The sequence below is a fragment of the Triticum aestivum genome, chromosome 1D, assembly GCF_018294505.1.
Source record: "Triticum aestivum cultivar Chinese Spring chromosome 1D, IWGSC CS RefSeq v2.1, whole genome shotgun sequence".
In the NCBI taxonomy this organism is placed as follows: domain Eukaryota; kingdom Viridiplantae; phylum Streptophyta; class Magnoliopsida; order Poales; family Poaceae; genus Triticum; species Triticum aestivum.
The window spans coordinates 224,986,760-225,011,125 of NC_057796.1; the positions used below are offsets into that span (position 1 = coordinate 224,986,760).

Here is a 24,366-nt window from a genome sequence, read left to right on the forward strand (position 1 = left end):
TCATCATACCGAGCTTGTCAAACGTTCATAACGTCTGCATCTGCTCCTGCAATAGGTCTGTCACCTAGCGGTGCATCAAGGACATAATTCTTCTGTGCAGCAATGAGGATAATCCTCAGATCACGGACCTAGTCTGCATCATTGCTACTATTATCTTTCAACATAGTTTTTCTCTAGGAACATATCAAAAATAAACGGGGAGCTACATCGCGAGCTATTGATCTACAACATAGTTATGCAAATACTATCAGGACTAAGTTCATGATAAATTAAAGTTCAATTAATCGTATTACTTAAGAACTCCCACTTAGATAGACATCCCTCTAGTCATCTAAATGATCACGTGATCCAAATCAACTAAACCATGTCCGATCATCACGTGAGATGGAGTAGTTTCAATGGTGAACATCACTATGTTGATCATATCTACTACATGATTCACGCTCGACCTTTTGGTCTCCAGTGTTCCGAGGCCATATCTGCATTATGCTAGGCTCGTCAAGTTTAACCCGAGTATTCCGCGTGTGCAAAATTGGCTTGCACCCGTTGTATCTTATCACACCCGATCATCACGTGGTGTCTCGGCACGATGAACTGTCGCAACGGTGCATACTCAGAGAGAACACTTATACCTTGAAATTTAGTGAGAGATCATCTTATAATGCTACCGCCAAACTAAGCAAAATAAGATGCATAAAGGATAAACATCACATGCAATCAAAATATGTGACATGATATGGCCATGATCATCTTGCGCCTTTGATCTCCATCTCCAAAGTACCATCATGATCTCTATCGTCACCGGCACGACACCATGATCTCTATCAACGTGTCGTCACATGGTCGTCTCGCCAACTATTGCTATCGCATAGCGATAAAGTAAAGCAATTATTTGGCGCTTGCATCTTATGCAATAAAGAGACAACCATAAGGCTTCTGCCAGTTGCCGATAACTTCAACAAAACATGATCATCTCATACAACAACTTATATCTCATCACGTCTTGACCATATCACATCACAACAAGCCCTGCAAAAACAAGTTAGACGTCCTCTACTTTGTTGTTGCAAGTTTTACGTGGCTGCTACGGGCTTAGCAAGAACCGTTCTTACCTACGCATCAAAACCACAACGATTTTTCGTCAAGTGTGTTGTTTTAACCTTCAACAAGGACCGGGCGTAGTCACACTCGATTCAACTAAAGTTGGAGAAACAGACACTCACTAGCCACCTGTGTGCGAAGCACGTCGGTAGAACTAGTCTCGTTTAAGCGTACGCGTAATGTCGGTCTGAGCCGCTTCATCCAACAATACCGCCGAATCAAAGTATGACATGCTGGTAAGCAGTATGACTATTATCGCCCACAACTCTTTGTGTTCTACTCGTGCATATAACATCTACACATAGACCTGGCTCTAATACCACTGTTGGGGAACGCAGTAATTTCAAAAAATTCCTATGCACACGCAAGATCCATCTAGGTGATGCATAGCAACGAGAGGGGAGAGTGTTGTCCACGTACCCTCGTAGACCAAAAGCGGAAGCGTTATGACAACGCGGTTGATGTAGTCGTACGTCTTCACGATCCGACCGATCCTAGCACCGAAAGTACGGCACCTCCGTGTTCAGCACACGTTCAGCTCGATGACGTCCCTCTTACTCTTGATCCAGTTGAGGCCGAGGAAGAGTTCCGTCAGCACGACGGCGTGGCGACGGTGATGATGAAGTTACCGACGCAGGGCTTCGCCTAAGCACTACGACGATATGACCGAGGTGTGTAACTGTGGAGGGGGCACCGCACACGGCTAAGACAAATCTTGAGTCCCTTTGGGGTGCCCCTGGCCACGTATATAAAGGAGGGGAGGGAAGAGGTGGCCGGCCCAAGGAGGGCGCCAGGTGTGGGGAATCCTACTAGGACTCCCCAGTCCAAGTAGGATTCCCCTCCTCTTTCCTATTCGGAGTAGGAGAGAAGGAAAGAGAGGGAGAGGGAGAAGGAAAGGGGGCCGCGCCCCCACCCCTTGTCCAATTCAGTTTGGGCAGGGGGAGGCGCGCGCCACCTCTTGGCCCTTCTCCCCTCTCTCCACTAAAGCCCAATAAGGCCCATTACTTCTCCCGGCGAATTCCCGTAACTCTCCGGTACTCCGAAAAATACCCGAATCACTCGAAACCTTTCCGATGTCCGGATATAACCTTCCAATATATCGATCTTTACGTCTTGACCCTTTCGAGACTCCTCGTCATGTCCGTGATCTCATCCGGGACTCCGAACAACCTTCGGTACATCAAATCACATAACTCATAATACAAATCGTCATCGAACGTTAAGCGTGCGGACCCTACGGGTTCGAGAACTATGTAGACATGACCGAGACACATCTCCGGTCAATAACCAATAGCGGAACCTGGATGCTCATATTGGCTCCTACATATTCTACGAAGATCTTTATCGGTCAAACCGCATAACAACATACGTTGTTTTGTCATCGGTATGTTACTTGCCCGAGATTCGATCGTCAGTATCCTCATACCTAGTTCAATCTTGTTACCGGCAAGTCTCTTTACTCGTTCCGTAATGCATCATCCCGCAACTAACTCATTAGTCACAATGCTTGCAAGGCTTATAGTGATGTGCATTATCGAGAGGGCCCAGAGATACATCTCCGATACACGGAGTGACCAATCCTAATCTCGATATATGCCAACTCAACAAACACCTTCGGAGACACCTGTAGAGCATCTTTATAATCACCCAGTTACGTTGTGACGTTTGATAGCACACAAAGTGTTCCTCCGGTATTCGGGAGTTGCATAATCTCATAGTCAGAGGAACATGTATAAGTCATGAAGAAAACTGTAGCAATGAAACTGACACGATCATAATGCTAAGCTAACGAATGGGTCTTGTCCATCACATCATTCTCTAATGATGTGATCCCGTTCATCAAATGACAACACATGTCTATGGCTAGGAAACTTAACCATCTTTGATTAACGAGCTAGTCAAGTAGAGGCATACTAGGGACACTCTGTTTGTCTATGTATTCACACATGTACTAAGTTTCCGGTTAATACAATTCTAGCATGAATAATAAACATTTATCATGAAATAAGGAAATAAATAATAACTTTATTATTGCCACTAGGGCATATTTCCTTCAACTATCTCCATGGTAATGCAATCATTTCCACCAAATGTGGCATTCAGAAGAGATTTAACTGGACCCAGACTTCAATCGTGGTACATCCTGCTCCAGCGGTTGTCCACGGTGCAACTGTCACATGAGTCTGATATATTTCGATGGAACCTACATGGGAATGGTCAATTCTCAGTGGAGTCTATGTATAGAGCGTTAATCCAGTCTGATGTGCCAGTTGATAACAACAAGAAAATCTGGAAGATGAAGATACCTCTTAAGAATAAAATCTTTGCATGGTATCTTCGTCGCGAAGTCATTCTTACTAAAGATAACCTTATTAAGAGAAATTGGCATGGAAGTCCGCGATGTGTCTTTTGTCACCATGATGAGACAATAAAACATTTGGTCTTCCAATGCAAATTGGCTCGTTCTATATGGTCACTAATCCAGATAGCTTCTAGCTTGTATGCTCCTTGTAGCGTTGCTAATGTATTTGGCAACTGGTTACATGGGATTGATCACAGGTTCATAACTCTTCTTAGGGTGGGAGCGCTTGCCGTTATTTGGTTGCTTTGGCTATGTAGAAATGATAAGATTTTTAATGATAAAAGTACTTCTCTCATGCAGGTTATCTACATATGTACCGGGACTCTTCGTTTATGGTCCTCTCTACAACGCGTGGAAAATCTAGACCTGTTTACGGAGGTGTGTACACGATTGAAGGATACGGCAAGGGATACTTTTACCCAACATGGGTGGCAGCATGATCTTAGGATTGGCCCACCTCCGCTTTAGTCGTTATACAGACTCTACATGTTTCTTGGTATTTCGCCTTTTTATTTTTTGTTTGTGCGAGAGGACTTTATTTGGTTGTGTGCATCTTAGTTATACAGAGCCGGGTGTAAGGCTTAAACCTTTCAAGTAATAAAGCGCCCCTTTTCGAATATTTACCCCACGTCACTAGTAGGCAACAACCCAAAATTAGAAGAAGAAAAAAGATTTTTCCACATGCCATTGCAAAACAGCATAAATAACACCATGGACCACTAATCCACACACACAACCAAAAGCTTGCCCATGAGCGAATGGCCATCATAAGAGCAAGCAATGGTGGTTCACAATAAAAAAAACCCAACATTAATCCAGGCCAAAACTCAACAAAAAACTCTAAAGAACACCAAAAAGTCTAGACACTCAAAGAAAATGAGAAGAACACACCACCCTATGGGAAGACGACGAACAAATGAAAGGAAAAGACACCACTCCCGCCCGATACGGTCTCAACCACCGATGACCTAGCCAGGAAAGATCGCTCCCAGCTAACGAGGTTGCAACAACCGAATGTCCAACCGCCTGGTTGCAGCTGCCAAATTGCCGATTGGAAAAGACGCCGCTCCTAGGCGCGTGCTCGCAGCCACCGAACGCCCAACGGGGAAGATGCTGAACTCCCCTCAAGCCGCGTACTCCAAGCCGTCGTGATCTTTTCGAGTTGCCTTTGCGCACAACCGCATCTGATTTTTCCCTCTCTGCCTTCACATGGTCTTTTCTCTGCCAACACAACCAGCACAAACAGTAAAAGAATCTCTTGTCACCTAGAGACGCAATGCGGCAGGAACGGGTGGCACGATTGATGACACCTGGACCAAGGCGTGCAAGACGTGGTTAACACCGGTTGACTAGTGGGGAAAGGAGCAAAACAAACTCCAGATTGACGTGGACTCGCAAAATCATTGCCCTGAATCAACTCGTATCCCTCCACCACGCAGCCACATGCCAATGGTCCACCCATCAGCAGATTACTTCACAAATCACAACGCGTTGCCCAAATCAAAATCATAGACCAAATCTCAAATCGAAGACCTCAGTTGATTAAGAGAGCTTCCACCCCTAGGGAGGTCATCGTGAATTAAACGATTTGGTGTTACAAGTAGTATCAGTTAGAAACCTTTTAGCTATTGAGCATAATTGTAAAACATGAGAGTATTCTCCTGTCAATTCTCATCATTGATCATTCGGTAGAGCCCGGCCAGAAAGAACATCCCAAAACGAAGTTGAAAAGCTGAAGCCACCAGGAGGCATTTCAAACGTTCAAATTTCACCAGTCCTCGCGCGTTACCGATACTTTCCGCTGCAGCCCTCCTGCGCTTCCTACTGCCCTACTCCTACAGGCGTCCCTTCTTGGAAGAGAGAGAAAGAGGCCAGTCCCCTTGTTTCTGTGGACCAACTCCAGTAGACCGTCTTGGCTGACGCGGCGGCCTATGGGGAACTCGATACACAGCACCCGGTGGACCAACCCCACCAAGCTCTTCTAACAAAACGTCAAAACCGACTCCTCGTTCGGAAAAAACTCCTCATTCCGCTCCGCTAGTCCAGTGTCCATCCAGTCCACAGCACACCGCCCGCGATGGCGCTCCGGCTCCACTCTGCCCTCTCCGCCGCCGCCTCCGGACGCCTCTTCTGCCACCGGGCTCTCTCCGCGGAGGCCACCTCGCGCCCTCAGTGGGGTGTGATCGCCGGCACGCGTCCGGTCAAGTCGCCGGCGCTCGGTGCGACCTTCCACCTCGCCGAGCCCCCGCGCGCCTCCCGCCTCCTCGTCCCCGACCACCTCCTCGGGTCGGGGCCACTCCCGGGCGTCGACAGAGGAATCATGGGCGCGCTCTTCTGCGACGTCCGCACCGTGAGCGCCGACGGCTTCCTCCTCCTCAACTTCCTCGACGTCCGCACCACGGGCCCCGTCCTCGAGAGTCAGCGCGCTGACCCATTTCGGGACGCGACCCTTTCAGCGCTCCCCGAGGCCACGCGGTTCGTCTGCAACCCTCTCAGCGGCGACCTGTTCCGCCTGCCGGACATCGACGGCACCAATAAGACCCTGTGCGACAACCGCCTCGGCCTCCTCACCAAGGCCCTGCGCGGTCACGGCCCGCCCGACAGGTACGCCGTCGCCGAGCTCCTACAGGAAAAGGAGCCCTCGAGGCGCTTCTCCATGAGGCGGTTCCTCTCCGAGACAGGGGAGTGGGAGAAGCTCACGGGCCTGCCGTCCCCGCTCCCACTCCCGCTGGCGCGTCGGATGGAGGTGGACCACGAGGCCGTGGCCTTCGGCGGCCGGCTCTGGTGGGTCGATGTGAGCTGTGGTGCCGTCTCCGCGGACCCGTTCAGCGACCGGCCCGAGCTCCGCTTCGTGGAGCTCCCGGAGGGCAAGGAGCGAGTGGCCCCTGATCCCCGGACCCTGTGCAGATACCGGCGCGTTGGGGTCAGCGAGGGGAGGCTGCGTTACGCCGTGGTGTCCCAGTGGGAGCCCTTCCTTCTCCGCTCGTTTGCCCTTGATGGCGACGACGATTGGACACTGGAGCACGAGGTGGCGCTTAGCCCACTCTGGACGAACGGGGGCTACCCCTGGCTGCCTATGGAGGAGACACCGCGGATTGCCGTCATCGACCCCATGAACGCGAGCATCATGCATCTCACCATCGGCAACTATGTTGTCACCGTGGACATGGACACGGGGAAGGTGGTTGCTAGTGTAATTGTCTCGGCGGAGCATCAGCTTGATCTAATCATGACCGATGGTTTCTTTCGGGCTTTTGTGCTCTCGCCGTGGCTTGGATCAAACAGGATTCCTCGTGCAGGTAATCGACTTGTGCATGACTCATTCTTCTGAAATGCAAAAGTTGTTTAGCATATAAATAGTAGAATAAGTAAGATCTAATGAAAGTTGTATGTTAAATACTTAATCGTAATGTGTGCACTAAAATTCAGAGAGGCATTTGACATGCACATGCTAAGTACAATACTCAGCTATTAAGCCATAAAGGACACAATTTGTTAATCGATTGGGATTTAGAAATACACGAAGAGTTTGATTTGCCTTGGCGAAAGATTGTGTGAACCTCCCAAAATGATTTATTGGGAATTAGGTGTGAAACTGTAATCATGCTTTTGAACTTTGTGTTCGAACGTGAGAATGGTTAAATATGAAGTTACGTTCTAATTCAATCAAACAATGTTGTTGGCTTCGCAAGGATAGGATTAGTTGACTGGTGTGAGAATAAGAAGTAAGGGAAGCGTGCGTTTGACCCATATCCACAATGAATTATTATTTTCTGCTTCAAACTAGCAAAGCTCCCAATTTGTTGACTTGCTGCAAGCTAAAACATTTCCAGTCTAAAGCATGGTAATCTGCCAAATTTCAAAGTTACCGATATATGTTGTACATTTTTTCATCTTTTTGTCAGACAGTTTTAGGTTAAGGATGTTGTAGCCTTTTAATCATTCCTCTATACTTCCTTTGTTTCATGGACTACTCAAGTATACTGTTGTCCCAAAAAAAAGTTTGACCGCTCTAACTAGCGTATGCTGTGATGATCTACTGGAAAACGTAAATTCTTCATTTGTTTCGGAAGGAAAAACTCAGTTCTTAACTTTAGTGCACAGAAAACTCAGTGTTATACTCCCTCCGTCCTAGTTCTTTTGCGTTAGTATTGTGGGCTGATGCTATCGTTTAAGTTTTTTCAAACGTTTATGACGAAAAAGAGCTATTTTCAGGCAAGCTGGGCAATGCCAGGAACAAGACTCTGGCAGACGTTCTGATTCGCTCAAACTGATACTAGAGCAGATGAAGCATGCAAGGTAACCAGCCAATATATATCTGTTGATACTTTCTCATATCTAATGCTTCTATGGCATCATGAGGATACTGCGTTCCTTTCTACCCATCCAGCGTGTATACATATCTGTGCTCCTGCTAGGTATTCTTGTTGTGTGTTCAGACTTCTGAGAATCTGTAGGGGAGTTGTTGATCTGGATAAAACAGATCAGGGGTGCTGGACAGCGCTAGTTTAGATTGTTGCTGCTGCTGCTCTTTCCTGGCCCCTTTGGCGTACCAAAACGATTTGAAATTTTGAAGCTACCAAGCTAATCCATCATCTGGCTGATGCAGTTCGTCAATTTGCAGCAACGGCGCGCGTTTTGGAGTTAGATGCAACAGGAGGCGTTCAAGATCCTCTTCGGCGGGATTCAACCTATCATCATCAGGGGGGCCAGTGGAGTTTGGGGAGTTCTTAGCTTCGATCAAGACTCTTGCCTTTCCAAATTTTATTTTGCTTTGTATGGCTATCTTGTAAACAGGGCCAAACCTGAAACCTGACAACTTTTGAATGGAAGCTGCGCGATAAACCTTTTCTCTAAAAGCGTTATGCATATTTTACCAATTATATACTACTCCCTCCGTTCCAAAATAAATGTCGTGGCTTTAGTTGTTAATACCGGTTCCTAGATATTGATTATAAAATACTCCATCTATTCACTATTATAAGATGTACCAACTTTTTTTTCTAAATTGAATGCATGTAAACATGTTTTAGTGTGTTTGTTTACCAATTTCAGTCTGTATGTAGTCCATATTAAAATATTTGAAATATCTTATAATAGTGAAAGGAGGGAGTAGTATACTGAGAGCAATACGTTATGTATTTGTTGTGGTTACATCAAATCCAACCCAGGAGTCCTGCCTAATCAAATTTAGCAACATTATCAAGGTCAGGGCAAGTCAAAGAAGAAAGAAGATAAAAAGAGGAAGTCAAAGATGAAGGCACATGAAGAAAGAAGCACATTCAGGTAAAGAGATTGTAGGCTAGTCCATGATAAACCATGCACCACCTCATTGTCCTTACCTTTCCATAGACAAGTGGACCAACTTATCTTGATAGCCTCGATCTTTTATGAAGGATTCCTAGCTTATGTACACCCCAAATGGGAAGCTCATTCATCTAACAGAGTCGGCATCTAGAACCGTGCCCTTGCAAACCTGCACCAGGTGAAGGGCCATAAGACTTTTAGGGAGCATTTCGGCATGACTACTCACCTTTGTTTGATCACTTCCTTGACTTTGATTACACCGACTACATCAATTTCATCGCCATGACCAGCACTGGCAAGAACATAACCGATGTTTTTTTTTCGTAAAGGGGGGTTGCCCCGGCCTCTGCATCAGAGTGATGCATACGGCCATCTTATTAACCAAATAAAAAGGTTCTAACAAGGTTCCAAAATCTCTGACTGAAAAGAACTAAAAAGACAGCTCACACAGAGCTAAAAAGGCTAGAAAAACAAACTAGCCAAGATAAGACGCCACAACCGGCTGGCTAAAGATAGATAGGTAAACTAATTGCCTATCCTATTACATGACCGCCATCCAAACCGGTTGAAGATATCCCGAGCTACCATCTCCCAGCGGATAGATCCAGTAACCAAATGCTCCCTGGCCTCCATCGGAGTGAGTAGCGACCATGAACGGATCACGGCCGTGGCTCGGAAAATAACCTGCAAAAAGTGAATACGTGATGTTCTGTTAAAAACCAAATCATTTCTGCAAGTCCAGATAGTCCACAACAAAGCGCAAACTCCAACACGAATATGTCTCGCTAAGTCAGGCTCAATCCCAGTGAGCCATGTCCCAAATAACGTGGTGACAGAATTCGGTGGAGTAATATTAAAGGCAATGTGAACCGTCCGCCAAAGGACTCTGGCAAACGGGCAATCAAGAAAGAGATGTTTGATCGTCTCGTCCCGATCACAGAAGCTACACCTCGTAGGTCCTGTCCAATTACGCTTAATCAAGTTATCCTTGGTTAAAATAACTTGTTTATGGACAAACCACATAAACACTTTTATTTTCAAAGGAACTTTGACAGCCCAAACATGCTTGGAGGTAGGAATGGAGCTCGAATTAATAACATCAATATACATTGATTTAACCGTGAATACTCCAGACCTAGTCAGTTTCCAGCATAATTCATCGGGTTGTTGAGAAAGCTGTACGTCCATTAGTCTCCGAACTAGAAGGAGCCATTCTTCCCAACGATTGCCCACTAACGACCGTCTGAACTGAATATTAAGGGGGATAGATTGAAATACCGTTGCAACGAACACCTCACGTCGTTGAACAATGCGATATAAAGACGGATATTGAATGGCCAAGGGTGTCTCGCCGAGCCAAGTATCCTCCCAGAAGCGTGTACTAGCGCCGTTGCCAATAACAACCTTTGTCCTATTAAACAAAGATTGTTTGACTTTCATCAGTCCTTTCCAGAAAGGCGAGTCAGTTGGCCTGACTGTGACCTGGGACAAGGATTTTGTCTGTAGGTACTTGCTGCGAAGGATTTGGGCCCACATGGCATCAGTCTCAAAAGAGAGCTTCCACAGCCACTTACTAAGAAGGCATCTGTTCTTAACTTCAAGATTTTTCAATACCAAGACCCCCTTGGTCTTTCGGTCTACAGATGATATCCCATTTTGTAAGTCTGTATTTTCTTTTTAGATCATCACCCTGCCAAAAGAAACGCGATCGATAAAAGTCCAGTCTTTTCCTAACACCAACTGGGACTTGAAAGAACGATAAGAGAAACATAGGCATACTCGTGAGCACCGAATTAATCAGAATTAATCGGTCTCCGTATGACATGAGCTTGCCCTTCCAGCAACTCAGTTTCTTCCCAAACCGGTCTTCGATGCACTTCCATTCTCTGTTAGTCAGCTTTCGATGGTGGATTGGAATACCTAGGTAAGAGAAAGGTAAATCCCCCAAGTCGCACCCAAACAATTGCCTATAAGCCTCCTGTTCGTCTTTGGCTCTACCAAAGCAGAACAACTCGCTCTTATGAAAGTTAATCTTTAACCCGGTCAATTGTTCGAAAAGGCATAACACCAGCTTCATATTTCTCGCCTTGGCCAAGTCATGCTCCATAAAGATGATTGTATCATCAGCGTACTGAAGGATGGATACACCTCCATCAACCAGATGAGGAACCAAGCCACCTACTTGACCATTCTCCTTAGCCCTTCCTATCAAAATGGCTAACATATCAACCGATGTGATCATACTGTATGTTCTGATCACTGTTTTGTCGGTTCATGCACTTGTTGTTCATGTCAATTGCAGTCTTTGTTGCGCACTCGTGTGTCTACTTTTTGGCATGTCAACAATATCGCTATCATGCTTTTATCTGAGTTAAATTAATTTAAAAAATAGCTAATTATATTCTAATAAACCAAGCCGGTTGTTGTGTTTGTCAAATTAAGTCGAGCATCTTCAGGTAACTTAGCCAGGTTCAATCTCCTTGCAGTGTAAAAAAAGGGTCCAATCTCCTTTATGTCGGTTTGCTTGTAGAAGAGAGCCAATATTTGATCATCCTTGTGTACTCTTATTATTGTCTTTTGAGTTCGTTTTTACCTCCCGTTAGCTTGATCTTGTACTGTCTTAAAACCTTGATCGGTCTCGACCTGACTTCAGGAAGACCAACAGCAGTAACTAGGGAGAAGTAAATCAGTGGAGAAATTGGCGTGCCGCATGATGGTTTTGTGAGAATCATCACAGACGGGGCGTTCTCGTCTACGACCTACTTCTGCTCAAGGGCAGCTCTGCGGGGTGAGCCAAAAAAGATTTTACATTATGGGACGGAGGAAGTATTTGACGTGATATTGTAGCCTGAGGCAATGGAACGATTTCGTTCCACCAAAATAACAAACTTCTAAATACGATCCGCAAAATCGCAAATGCAATGCTTTCCCTTATCCATCCAACTGTGCCCCAAATGTGCCAAAACTGATTCAGATCAAAACAACCTGTGTTGAGAGGCTACAATGCCAGAAATACATCAAAATTTCTGTAGCGTCGACACGGGGTGTTAAATGCTGCAGTACTGGAAACACAATGTTACTATATATGCCTATAAAACACTGACTGATCCAGGAGAAACTAATGCCATATTGGAGTGTCAGCAGATATGTGCAAAATGGACTAAAAGGGAATCTTCTAACTCTCCGGCCAATCCAAGTGCCTGATCGGCCCTGCACTAACATGCCACGCTCCTTCGGATAGCTCGTCAAACAGTTGGCTGTAACCCCAACCAGCGTAGCCGAGGAAAAACCACAGGTCCTCGGCAGATTGCTCGCCTGCTCTGATCCCCGCAATTACCCGGCTTGTAGCAATTATGTTTCCGTAATAGAGGTCGGGTATGACTTGCGTGTACCCCTCCAGGGCGGCTCTGGACAAACTCACAAGGTGGTAACCCTGCACCACAACAGGTCCGCCGTAGAAGAGAGGGGCAAGTTTGATAGGCTCCAGGGAGCTGTCCAGGTTCTTTAAGGCGTCCCAGCTTAACCTTTTGTTGATGATTAGTCCATGAAATCCCTCGTGAGAATCAGCCGATACGATGAGCACTCGAGCATTATCGAATGGAACTGCAGCACCAAGCTTTTCGGTGGCGTCGAGGATGGACCCCGTGATGATATGCACCTTGCGCTTTTCAGGTTGACTTGGCGGATCGGAACCAACACTGCTGCCGCTCTTGTCCTTCATGTGAAACCGGACCGTCTGCGGTGCTTCATGTTGCATTACCATCCTCTTCTTTCGCAGAAATCCTGTTTGCCAGAAAGAGCAAGGGTTTAGAATGTTTATTATATATCACAACATTACCGAGTAATACATTCATAATAACTTTCTTGTTATCTGTGATAGTTGGGGATGCAAGAGTCAGCTGTGAAACAGTCAAGTAATACATTATAGGCAATATTCCCTCAAATTTTGTTTGAGCAGAACTTTCTTGTTGTGGCACTCTACAAAGCATGGACACGGCCAAAACAGCCGAATTGCCGTTAGTTCGGCGGGACACGGCGATACGGCTGGATACGCCAGGATTCGTGTATCCCCCAGTATCCCCTGATTTCCGAATTAGAAAAAAAAAAGTACACGGCGTTAGGGACACGGGAAGCCCAGTAATAGTCTCGACCAAATACAGCGCCACGAAAGTAACGCTGCTCCACGATCCAACGAACATGCCGCTGCTGCCTGGACTCGACGCTACTGCCGCCTGGACTCGGCCTCCCGACGGCAACCACGCTCGAGCGGGTAACCCAGCAGCCTCTCCTCAACCTCTTCATATATTTCCTCAATTTCTTGATGCTGAGTTGCTGCTGCTTCCTTCCCCATGTGCCCATGCCATTGTTGTTTGCTGTTGAGCTGCCGCTCACTTGAATGCTGGTGTTGCTGTTTTGATTGTTGCTTGCTGTCAAATTGTTCCAAATATCGGCCGGGCGAGTTACTGCTACTCGGAGGGTGCCCGGTACGAAAAAACCCTGATCGCTGCGTTTCTCGGCCAGCCAGTTAATCGGGCTGTCAGACCGATTTATCGGCTGTCAGAACGAGAAATCGGCCCGCAGCGATTAACTGGGCTGCCACTTTGGCCTATTTAGAGCCCAAAATATCCACCCCGTCCACATCTCACAGCCGCGCCCGTGTCTAGGGTTAGGGAAATTGGGGCTCCCGCGCGTCCTCCTCTCCTCTCCCGCTCACAGACGAGCAGCCGCCGGCGCCACCTCGACCACCAAGCAGTGCAAGGACTCGTCGTCGATCATGACCGACGCATGGATGGACAAGAAAAGGAGCATAATTAATGAACTTGTGTGTGCATTGCAAATTGGAGACTGCCTTTCTTGAATCAAAAGAGGCATCGACTGATGCACACATGAGTCTATACATCTTCAACTATGTGGATGAATGCATTGCAAAACTTGGTATGAAGCTGAATCTTAACTACTGCATTACTTCCATTGTTTCTTTCATTGCTTTGCATCAATTTTCTTTCACTCATTGCTGGTATCATTCATTGCTTTGTAGGTGCTGATAATGTTGTGCAAGTAGTCACGGATAACGCTTCCAACATGGAGCAAAGGCATTGCTCAAAGACTCGAGACCAAAGATCTTTTGGACCTCATGTGCAACTCACACCCTCAACTTAACACCGTAAAGCTTCTCCTTGTTGCTATGTAGCGTAGGATTGCATATTTAGAAATTTAGTACATTGAATGGTGTACTACGTTAAATGGTGCTGTATGGCCTAGGATATATAGATATGGCTCTAGTTAACCTACCAATAAATGAGTTACCGATAAATTCAGTTACATGGTCGATTTGTTGATTAATCCCTACTCGGCACCTGACCGAGATGGTGATATCCCGAACATTGGCTGTCAAGGAGCATGGCCTTTGGGAGCGCCATTGCCTGTGCCAATTGTCTGTGTGTGAGAGTGAAAGGCAGCCTGGTCTCTACTCTCTAATAGACTAATACTAGCATTTGCCATTTGATGTACTGTTTTATTTTTAACTGTATGTGTATTACATTTCATTTTTTTATATATATACTTGCCGTATCCACGAATGGCTGTTTTTGGAAAATGCCGTATCCTGTGTCCCCGTATGCGTAGTCGCCGTGTCCGTGTCTACGCCCATATATTTTTTTTTTGAGGGAAACCTTAAAATGAGCCTCCAACACCTCATATGCTCAGGATTCGGGGGGAAAATTTCAGTTCACCTTAAGCAAAAAAGACGGTAGGCGGGAGGAAAGTTTCACGTCAACCGCCACCGCCGCCGCCGCTAACTCCTGATTCCAGCCATCCCCGCCGCCGCCGATTAGCCGGCTGACGTTCCCCGCCCTTCCTCACCTCATTCTCAACGGCCATCATGCCCCTCGAGCTCTCGGGTGGCTGCGGCAACTCCACCATGGATGCGGGCTCGAGGTCGCAGCCGGGGCCTGACGGACATCGCCCCTCGCCGCGCGTCCTTGCGCTCTTCACTGCACGACCAGCGCGCCGCCGGATGGCCAGCAGAAGCTCGTCGTACTCTTGCAGCTAGCTCAACACGACGGGCAGCGAGGCGGCCGCCAGGGGACTTGGCTCTTCGGCGGAAGCGGTCGCCGCGGAGTGTCGGAAGCGGTCACGGCTGGGGGTGGCTGCTTATGCGGGTGATTTGGGGAAGAAGATGACCATGGAAATAAAAGAGAAAGGAAAAAAAATAAAAATGCACCGATGGATGGAATATTCGTTTTTTACTGTAGAGATTTGTGGTATCTGTGCTACCGCAGCCTGCACGGTATTGTAAAACAGTTTTGGGTTTCCTTTATAGTGGTTTTACGGTACCATGATATAAGGGATCAGCTAGAGATGCTCAAAGATATTAGTAATCTGCACTTCTGCAGTTGTATGCTTGGACAGCAAATGAACACAGGAGGGTGAAAACTCTTGTGAACAGTAGACAAACATAGATTACAGTACTTCGCGGATCCCAAATTCTTACATAGGGGTAGACGCTGCTTTTTGCACCAACCTTTATATACCGACATATGGCGAGAATTGCTCGCATGCGACTCCAAAAATTCAATTAAATTACCCACAGACATTCCTCCTCCATATGATATTGCGCTTTTGTTCTCTGCCGGGAAAAGCAACACCGTAGGATAAAGCTCCTCCTGTGAGCATATGGAAATTATATCAATATTAGTCAAGTAAGCACTCAATACCAAAAAAAATGGTCATGTCATGCAAGGCAACAATTCAAGTGGGCTTGAGAGGAAAAGGTTTCCTAAAATATCCACTTAAACCTGGGTTGTTGAGAAAACACTGATAGCCATATAACATACCTATGGAACTCTGAGGAATGTTGGGTGTGATATTGTAATGATCACTGGATCATTGCAAAGGTAGCGGGGGGGGAGGTTTAGCGGAAGTCCAGTTTATTGACTGACGATAGATGGATACACGTATCCGTGTATATAGGGATGCCTTACTTGGTTCTCAAGCTCAAGTTTTATCTTATCTAATCTCATCTCTAATTCAAGGAAAGCTAAACCGATCTCTAGCTCTGTTTTCGTAGCTAATCTTTATTTGATTGTTGCCTGGTGCTATGGGTGTGGACATACCAGTGGAAATCTCTAGTACCGCAAAAAAAAATGTATTCAAACATTTTAATACAGAACAATTGTCTTGTGTTAAATGAATTGAAATTCCTGGTCAGCATTCTGCTAACAACATTATGTCCATAAACTGAACGGGCGGAGGGAGTTAAAATATCCCATTATTTCATCTAGCTCTTTCAGAAGGGATTGGAGTATGGGCCAGAAAGGAAGATTTGAATTTTGCACGAACCAAATGCTAAGTTGGGCCTATCATATGTAGATTACAAAATATGCTAATTAGATTGGCCATCTCTGTATTTTAGTTACAGCTCACACCGCTGCTTAACAGAACTGTAGATATCAGAGTGAACCTAATGGTTGAATGACGACCAGAAGCTAATGTACTTCCTGCATGATTATTACCAGTGCAAGCACCTCTATTACAGGTTATGACAAGCTATGAGGTCACCTATTCTCTTCAACTTGAGCACATGTCCTGGCTGGATGCCTTCACTAAGGCGTTGTTTGGATAAGAGGAATATAGAGAACGCGATCTACGTAAGCCAAAGAAACTGCCTAACCGTACAAAATCTTGTTTGGCTCGTCTAACAACACCACGGATATAGGAAACTCGTTTCTCAAACACCCAGAATTCCGGGTTTATGGGAAAACGAGTATTACTCGTTTTTCCACAAACGCGATTAGTATATACGGATGCAACTGCTTTTCTCCGCCCCGCCTTTTCCTCAACAAACTCAGCTGGCGCCAATTCTGCTGTTTGTGATTCCGTGCAGCCTGCTGCCCCAGGCGCCACCGGTCCAATGGTAAAACGGCTGATTTCCGTGCAGCCTGCATGGCCGGCGTTGAGTGGAGGCAGGGCCTGTGAGTTGACCTGAAGCAGGACCGCTCGCAGGGTAGAGCTTGTGCGGGGCCGACGGCGGACGAAGCGTAGTAGGCCTGGCAACCTAGCAGTTCAGAGGGGCGGACTGGCGGAGGCGTGCAGTAGCCGGCGTCCGCGCGCGGCGGCGTGTACCTGGCGACCTGGGAGTCCAGCAGCAATCGGCATCCAGGGGGGTGGAGGCGCGCTCTAGCCGGTGTCCGCGCGCGGAATCTTCCACGGGCGAGACAAGGGAGCAGCGGTGTCATGGAGCGGAGGAAGAATCAGAGCAGAGCAGCATCTCCCCGAGCTTGGATGACGCGATGATGTGTGATTTGGGGAAAGTGTGAGTCACTCACGGAGTCACGGGAGGAGAATGGGAATAGAAACAGCTAGTGGTCGTGGGTATCCAAACAAGGAACTGGGCGGACCAGTTTTCCGAATTTTCTAACCAAATGTAGTTTTTTATAAACTGATTATTCGCAAAAACAAACTTAAAACGGGTTTTCCTAAAAATCGGCTAAAAACTCATTTTCTATAATCCTAACGCTAATCTCCACTATCCAAACAACGCCTAAGTGTGCAACAGTGCTACTATCTAGCTAACTAACTAACAGTTTAAAGAGTTTACTAAGCACCATGCTCCCCATACTCTAGACTACTAGCTAATACAACATATTCCTAGCCAAAGCATGCTAACACAATGCGGAGAACTCATTACCAGTAATAAAAATAGGGCTGTGTTTTTCCCGTACGACAAAAAATTGGGCTCATAAGAGAGTTCTTTTTGTAAAAACTTGGAAAAGTTAAATAGATAGAATATGCAATCGGTTATTCATTACTACCTTGTCTGCTGATTTTAGTAAATGATGGCAATCGTTTGCTGTGCAGTCCATCATGTAAATAGTTGGAAGGCCCAAGTCTCCGCCATTCTCTGCATACAATATAATGATCTTTTTTGTGACAATAAATAAATAGCATTTGAAATGCAAGTAATAAAGATACATTCTTAGCAATGAACGGGCTATAATAAAATGTTTTCTGTACAATGGTGTTCCATTAATGTTCATATACTTTGCCAGTCTGCTTTATAAGTTGTACCTTGTATTAGTGTCCTTAAAAAGAAGTCATAAAGCGTCATGGTCCACTGGGTTAAGGCATTACTTTCGTTATAGATAATGCAAATTGTGCAGGACAATTCCAGTCTTTTCTTGCTTCTAACTCGTGAGGTATGATTCATAACACCTAGGAGCCTAAGATAAGATTATATTTTCTAGTCACCAGCATAAATGAATATATGCACAGAATGACTAGCATTACATCCCAAAAAATAAGTGCACTGAGATAGAAGGAAATGTTTGCACAGTTCAAAAGATAAGCTCTCCGCTTTCAGCTGATGAGTTCAGGTTAGTACCTTCGGTCTGCAAACCTTGAGCCTTCGCAAACTGAGAATTCAAACTCATATAACTTTTGAATGATCGGTGCAATTCACGGACAACAAGCTCTGTTCTCTGGCAAAACCCACACCAAGAGTTGCTGAACAACACCAGCACATCCTTCTTCCAAGCAACACCAAGAGTTGCAGTATTCAAAAATGGCGTTTCATTTTTGGAATCACAACCTTCAAATCCAAAGACCAAGCGACAAAAACTACTCGCTGTCAACAGAGGGATAGAATTTGCCTCATGGAAATCTTGATTGAACAAAGGCGGCCTTGGAAGCTCCTTTGAACTGACAACAGATGAGGCTGAACGATAATACGGAGAAAGACTTCGATTCACAAAACTATCAAAAAAAATTGCCAAGGAAGGGTAGCTAAATTCACTTTCCTGAGGAAAGACATAATGCTTTTGTTGAACTGGATCAATTATTACCAGGGATGGCATTCTTGATCCACCAGTTAAAGTTCTCAGAAGCCTATTACCACCATCAGAAAAGAAGAATGAACCAACAAACTGGTTATCTGATATACTTGAAGTTACCTGCTCCGTATATTCAGTGTTGTCACTTGCAAGGATGCTGGAAGAGCTAAATGTTGCACGTGGAGAATATTTGCTGTCACTTTTTTCTGATTCTTCATCTATATTAAACAAATCATCCTCAGAAATGAAATTTTCAATTCTTTCAGATTCTTGACTCAGGACTGAAAATACATTTTGCTGATTTGGCGGTCCTGATTTCTCTTTGTTAGAGTTCGCTTTTCTGCCATCAGGTTTCAAAATGTCCAGAACTTCTGTAACAATTTTCTCATCTCTGTGCTTTTGTAACTTGTCATGAACTTCATTGCTGCCATGCACATCAATGGGGGCCTCTTCCCGAAGATCAGGGCTTACATCAGAGGCCTCGACGGCTTGTTGTTCCTCCATTTCTGTATCACTACAATGAAGATCATTATCATCGATACCACAGTAGTGTGCAGGAGTTTTCTCAAGTATAGTCGGTGTTTGTCCATCATCAATATATTCAACTTGTGTTGCCTTGTTGTTTTCATGCACAGAAACTTCAGCGATACCATCATTGACATTGTCTGAGCTGGCAAATAAATCATCCATTCTTTGACTTTCTTGAATTGACACGGAATCCACCACTTGGACTTCAGGATCGTCAGACAGCAACTTTAGATCATCATCTTTTGCTACAAAACTTATCCTTGTTTTCTTTGACCTATGTGCTGATCTTGTTTTGTGAATCAGTTTTGTTAGAATTTCATATAAAGGACTATTAGTACTACCTTCGCTAGCACTTTTGTATGAAATACTTTCTCCATCTCTAACAACCATTACTGACATTTTCTCCCCTAAATCCATATACTTCGAGGCCAAATCATGCAACCTAGCTGTCCCAGAGTGGCCATCTGACTTACTTGTGCTCAGTGCAGAAGGATCCGCTTTTGTGCGCATTCTGGAGTTACCACTATCTAGATCACCAGAAATGACATAAGGTGGATAATTTTTCTGAGCATACTCCCGTAGTAACTTGAGAGATAACTTGCTTTCATCTCTAATTTTTAAGGAATCAGATAATCTATCGATAAATAGAATAGCTGAGGGCCTATTTGCAGGAAAGGTAACCTCGCCGCCACTCGCATCAGTATCAATCTACAAATATAACATGTAACTCCAAAAGTCATGGCATGATGCATGTAAAATTAGAAGCATTGGATATTTGGATAGGCCATGAGAAAAATAATGTAGCAGAAATTCATAAAACAATGCCTTTTTACCAGAAAAAACAAGATACTCTGTTATAGAGATCAACAAATTACATACTCTTACTATATTAATTATGAATAAACTGGATTGTTCTCTTTATCTTTAGCTTAAGAACAATTTTTGTGAGATATATTTGCAATAATAGAACCTGGTTCAAAGGATTTGATTGGTAAGAATAGATAAACAAAGGAGATATGTGCAAAGTAACAAGAATACAATAAACACATCATTCTGACATGCATTCTCCTCCTTTATTACCTACTAATTGACAACCACACCGAGAATGCATGGAGAGAATAGCTATCTTCGCCTCAGAGTAATATTTAGCACGTGTCATGTTCTTTTGGTAAATTTATAACGTACATGAAACGGACTTTCACTGACCTCTTTAACGTCAAGATTATGATAGGATTGCAGCAGGCTTCTTAGGTCATCCTCCTCTTTTGCTATAACTGAACAGGATGTGCATCCCAGATAATGAACACTGAGGAACCATGTCTCTGAATTGCTTGCATTGGCAATATCGAATGAAGATAATGGCAATTTTTCAGTTACAAGGCCAAATCTAACTTTCTCCGGTGGAAGAAAGTATTCTCTTGACAGGGCAGTAAGCTTTGCATAGAAGCTTTCAAACTGTTGGAACTTTTGCACTGTGCACAACTTACTATTTTCATCAGTTGATATTCTAATTTGATCTGAGACGCTTTGATTTGCTGTGGTAAATCCACCTTTCCAAGGAGAACCAGTAAGCTGACTCCCACCTCCAAAGGTCAGTTCATCATCTTCTATAACCTGTTTGTCATCTCAAATAAGTACATTTACAGGGATCTGTCCTCATATATGCTCAACCGTCATAGTTCAGACAGACAGGAGTTCTCTCAAAAAAAAATCAGGAATATTAACCAGAGATAAATGCGACTTTCTTTGCTAAACTTACAAGCTCTAGACGCCCATCTGATTGTCTGGTCACTGTCTTCCCAGAAACGTCAACTGTATGATATCAGTGAGTATAGCATCCAAATGTCAGAATCGAGTTGACATGATTTATCATCCATTCAGAAGTTTTATGATGATCATGGAACATGAAATAGAAGGATTAAGGTAGATCAGTTTGAAAGAATAGACCACCTAAAACTATGTCATCCTGAGTTTCCGATTATGGATATTTTACCAACTTACACCATATGTTCTTGTGAGATCTTGAATCATTTATTAATCATTAACGTTGGTCAAGATGGAAACCTAAATTTAAGGTGTTTCTTCCCGTAAAGTTCTCAAAAAATGCATGCTCACTTTTGAGAGAAAGGGAGAGAGACAAAGAGCTATTCATGAATCGTAGTAGCCAACCTCAATTTTAACAAGTGCCTCGTCACAAAGCAGAAAACAATACAAAATGTTGGATGAATCGAGGACGGATGACACAGAGTTGACTAACCATTCTCTGCGTGAGTTTTTGATGGAGTGACCCCACTGCTTCTGTTGCTTCTGCCACTAGCCAATCGAGTAAACCAACCACAGAACTCGGACAGAAGTACAGCTCTGTCAGTTGATTGAATAAACTCCTCCACATCATCTTTTGTATGCAAAGCCACAAAAGGGGCCTCCTCATGCTTAAGTGACATGATATGTCGTACTGAATACAATATATCACGTGCACGAAGTTTTCCTTCATATTTGAACTGTATGGATTGTTGGTAGTATATGAACTTTGTTCCTTCAGTTGCACCAATAGCATCCGACAGCAACTTCTCAGAATTTCTGTACACGACCATCAACTTAAGGCGACCTAGCTCCATCTCCTCGGTTGCGACCAGCTGCTGTATTTCGGCCATCAGTGATCTTGACTCACCATACCCTATAAATGATCATAAGAAATAACAGTTACAGTGAGTTGGGACTCAATCTGATGCACACATTCTCATTTTCTTGAGCATGTGGGGCTTACCCCGATGCATGGTAATGCCTATGGAACAAACCTTGTACGTATTTGGAAATAATAATGTCGAAAACGTGAAATTGTGGAAAACTCATCGTAGTTTAAGAAGCGGCTCCAAGTCAATTTGGTCAAATAAAAAATGAACAGACAGACTGCTTAAAATTGTCCAGGATAGTGTCATCGTGCAGAGTTTTGGAGTAAGAAATCGCACAGTTTGCCTTGTCATGTCGGCTGCATCAAGTACTTCCTTGGCGCAATGGATTTTAGTGATTGCTTACTTATCCTTCCATGTACTTCAGAACTACTAGATTTCGAATGCAACATGGACAGAAAATTCTCGACTGTTTGATTCAACAACTTGACCTTGGCAACTACTCATGCAGTCAGAAACCAGAGCTTTCAGCTAGACAGGATAGGTCGGAGGGCTCACATGTCATGGTGACGACGAGGAGGATGTGGGGGTGGAGCCGGATCTGGGAGGAGAAGTTGGCCCTGGTCAAGACCTGCCACTCTGGGCGGCCAGCGGTGGCGCCGAAGCTCGACGCCGCCTTTGACTGTGGGGCGACGAGGAGGAAGGAGATAAGGAGGTGCGGCCATGCCGCCACGAAAAGACGGCGCATGGAGGCCGCCGTCCTCGGCTCCTCGCGGCCGGAAAGAAGATTTTTTTTTTTTTTGAGAGAGAGGGGGAAGATGAAGTTTGGCGACACCGAGCGCATGATTAGTTTTTGGGCAAGTACATGGATGAACCCATGGCTCGGAAAGCTTATTTCTAAATGACAACAAATTGTGAAAAATGTTTCATGCATACATCTTGACACTATATGTGTGGGCAAAAAGTTTAGCAAAAAACAACTTTTTTTGGCCTGTGTAAAAAGACAAAAAAAATGTGTCGTGGAAAGTTATTTAGTAGCACTAAAATTTATCTTTTTCAAGGAGGCAAAATAAAAGATATTTTTTCATAAAACTTTGTGGGGCGCACACATGTTATAAGATGTATGCGTGAAATTTTGTTTTGAATTTTTTGACACTAAAATGCGTTTTAAATGCACTCTTAAAAATGGATTCATATGCCCATGAGTTCAGAGAAGTCGAAACTGAGCATATGATTAATTATGTAGTTGTGAGGAATGAGAAGACAAGGTTGAGTAAAATGCATCGAACCACCACAATAGCAGCATCATTAGCGAAAAACAGTCATTTTACAAATCATGGTAAAAACACCGCACCAAAAAATTAACAGTGACAAAAAACACTAACGGTAAATGCTAAGTGCTTTGATAATGTCACTAATTGTTGGGGTCCACCTGTCAGATTGAGTTGGCAAAAAAAGTGTCATGCGGACATGTTGTCTTGGTATTCTTCTCTCTCCTTTTCAACACGCACCTCATGCCCACCAGCCAGTCACCCATGCCGCGGTTTATATACGAAGCTCACACTGCAGCCGTCACAGTCCAAGGACGCAAGTACACAACACCATCGTACCCCTGGCGGCGCTGGCCCTCTTGCGCCGGCAATATCTCATGTCTGTCGTGGCGGCGGCACCGTCGGTGCAGCGTGGCTGCTACTCCTGTAGGAGTTGTTGGATTTCCCCGAATAGAAAGGGTGATGTAGCACTGTAGCAGAAAGTATTTTCCTCGGTGAAGAACCGAGGTTTAATCGAAGCAGTAGGAGTCCACAAGCTAACAAGATAAGCGGCACCCAAACACAAATAAAATAAATGCTTGCACCCAACTTGGCAAGGGGGTTGTCAATCCCTCGTCTTACTAGTCGCAAGGTTAAAAGCAAATAGTGGATGATAATAAAATAGTGGAGCGATAAAATAATGGAAAGTAAATAAAAGAGCAATTATGTAAACGTAAGGATTAATGAGAATAGACCCGGGCCATAGGTTTACTAGTGGCATCTCTCTCGAAAGCAGGTAATGGCATAGTAAACAAATTATTGTTGGGCAATCGACAGAAAAGCAGCATTCACAGCTATTATCATTCATGTCATAATCTTGTATAGGCATCACGTCCATGATAAGTAGACCGTAATCCAACTGCATTATTACTCTAGCCCGAAACCGCTATCCAGCATGCATATGAAAGTATTAAGTTGAATAAAAAATAGAGTAACGTAATAAGAAAGATGACATGATGTAGACAGAAAGAAAATCTAGCAATAAGATTAAACCACGTCGATTTATCCTTAATGATAACAATACAAATATATTTTGTCCATTGTTGTCATTGGGATATAGGACACCGCAAGATTGAACCCACTACTATGTGATACGTCTCTAATGTATCTATAATTTATGAAGTATTCATGCTATATTTATATCAATTCTATATGGTTTTGATGCACTTTTATATTATTTGTATGGACTAACATATTAATACAGTTCCCAGTGCCAGTTCCTACTTTTTGTTTCGCAAAATCCATACCTAGGAAGGTCCAAACGCGAAGAAAATTTACGACGATTTTTTCTGGACCTA

At 44.5% G+C, this 24,366-nt stretch overlaps 2 protein-coding genes across 3 annotated transcripts; one reads left to right on the plus strand and one right to left on the minus strand.

Annotated features, from left to right (window-relative positions):
* Positions 1-5,499: 5,499 nt before the first annotated feature.
* LOC123167687 (uncharacterized) lies at positions 5,500-8,355 on the plus strand. 2 transcript variants are annotated; one of them, XM_044585548.1, is made up of 3 exons: positions 5,500-6,762; positions 7,679-7,762; positions 8,073-8,355. In XM_044585548.1, the coding sequence occupies exons 1-2, from the start codon at positions 5,541-5,543 to the stop codon at positions 7,735-7,737; spliced, it is 1,281 nt and encodes a 426-aa protein (XP_044441483.1). In that variant the 5' UTR covers positions 5,500-5,540; the 3' UTR covers positions 7,738-7,762; positions 8,073-8,355. The 2 variants fall into 2 exon arrangements, with proteins under 2 accessions (XP_044441483.1, XP_044441479.1); XM_044585544.1 differs by having other exon boundaries at positions 8,088-8,355.
* A 3,384-nt stretch (positions 8,356-11,739) lies between these two features.
* On the minus strand, positions 11,740-22,605 carry LOC123181119 (uncharacterized). Its single transcript, XM_044593345.1, has 8 exons — positions 22,317-22,605; positions 21,386-21,805; positions 20,888-20,940; positions 20,335-20,742; positions 18,153-19,836; positions 17,584-17,672; positions 15,294-15,435; positions 11,740-12,553 (listed from the first exon to the last, which is right to left on the minus strand). Exons 1-8 carry the CDS (start codon positions 22,600-22,602, stop codon positions 11,946-11,948), a joined length of 3,690 nt encoding a protein of 1,229 aa, XP_044449280.1. The 5' UTR covers positions 22,603-22,605; the 3' UTR covers positions 11,740-11,945.
* Between the last annotated feature and the right edge of the window lie 1,761 nt (positions 22,606-24,366).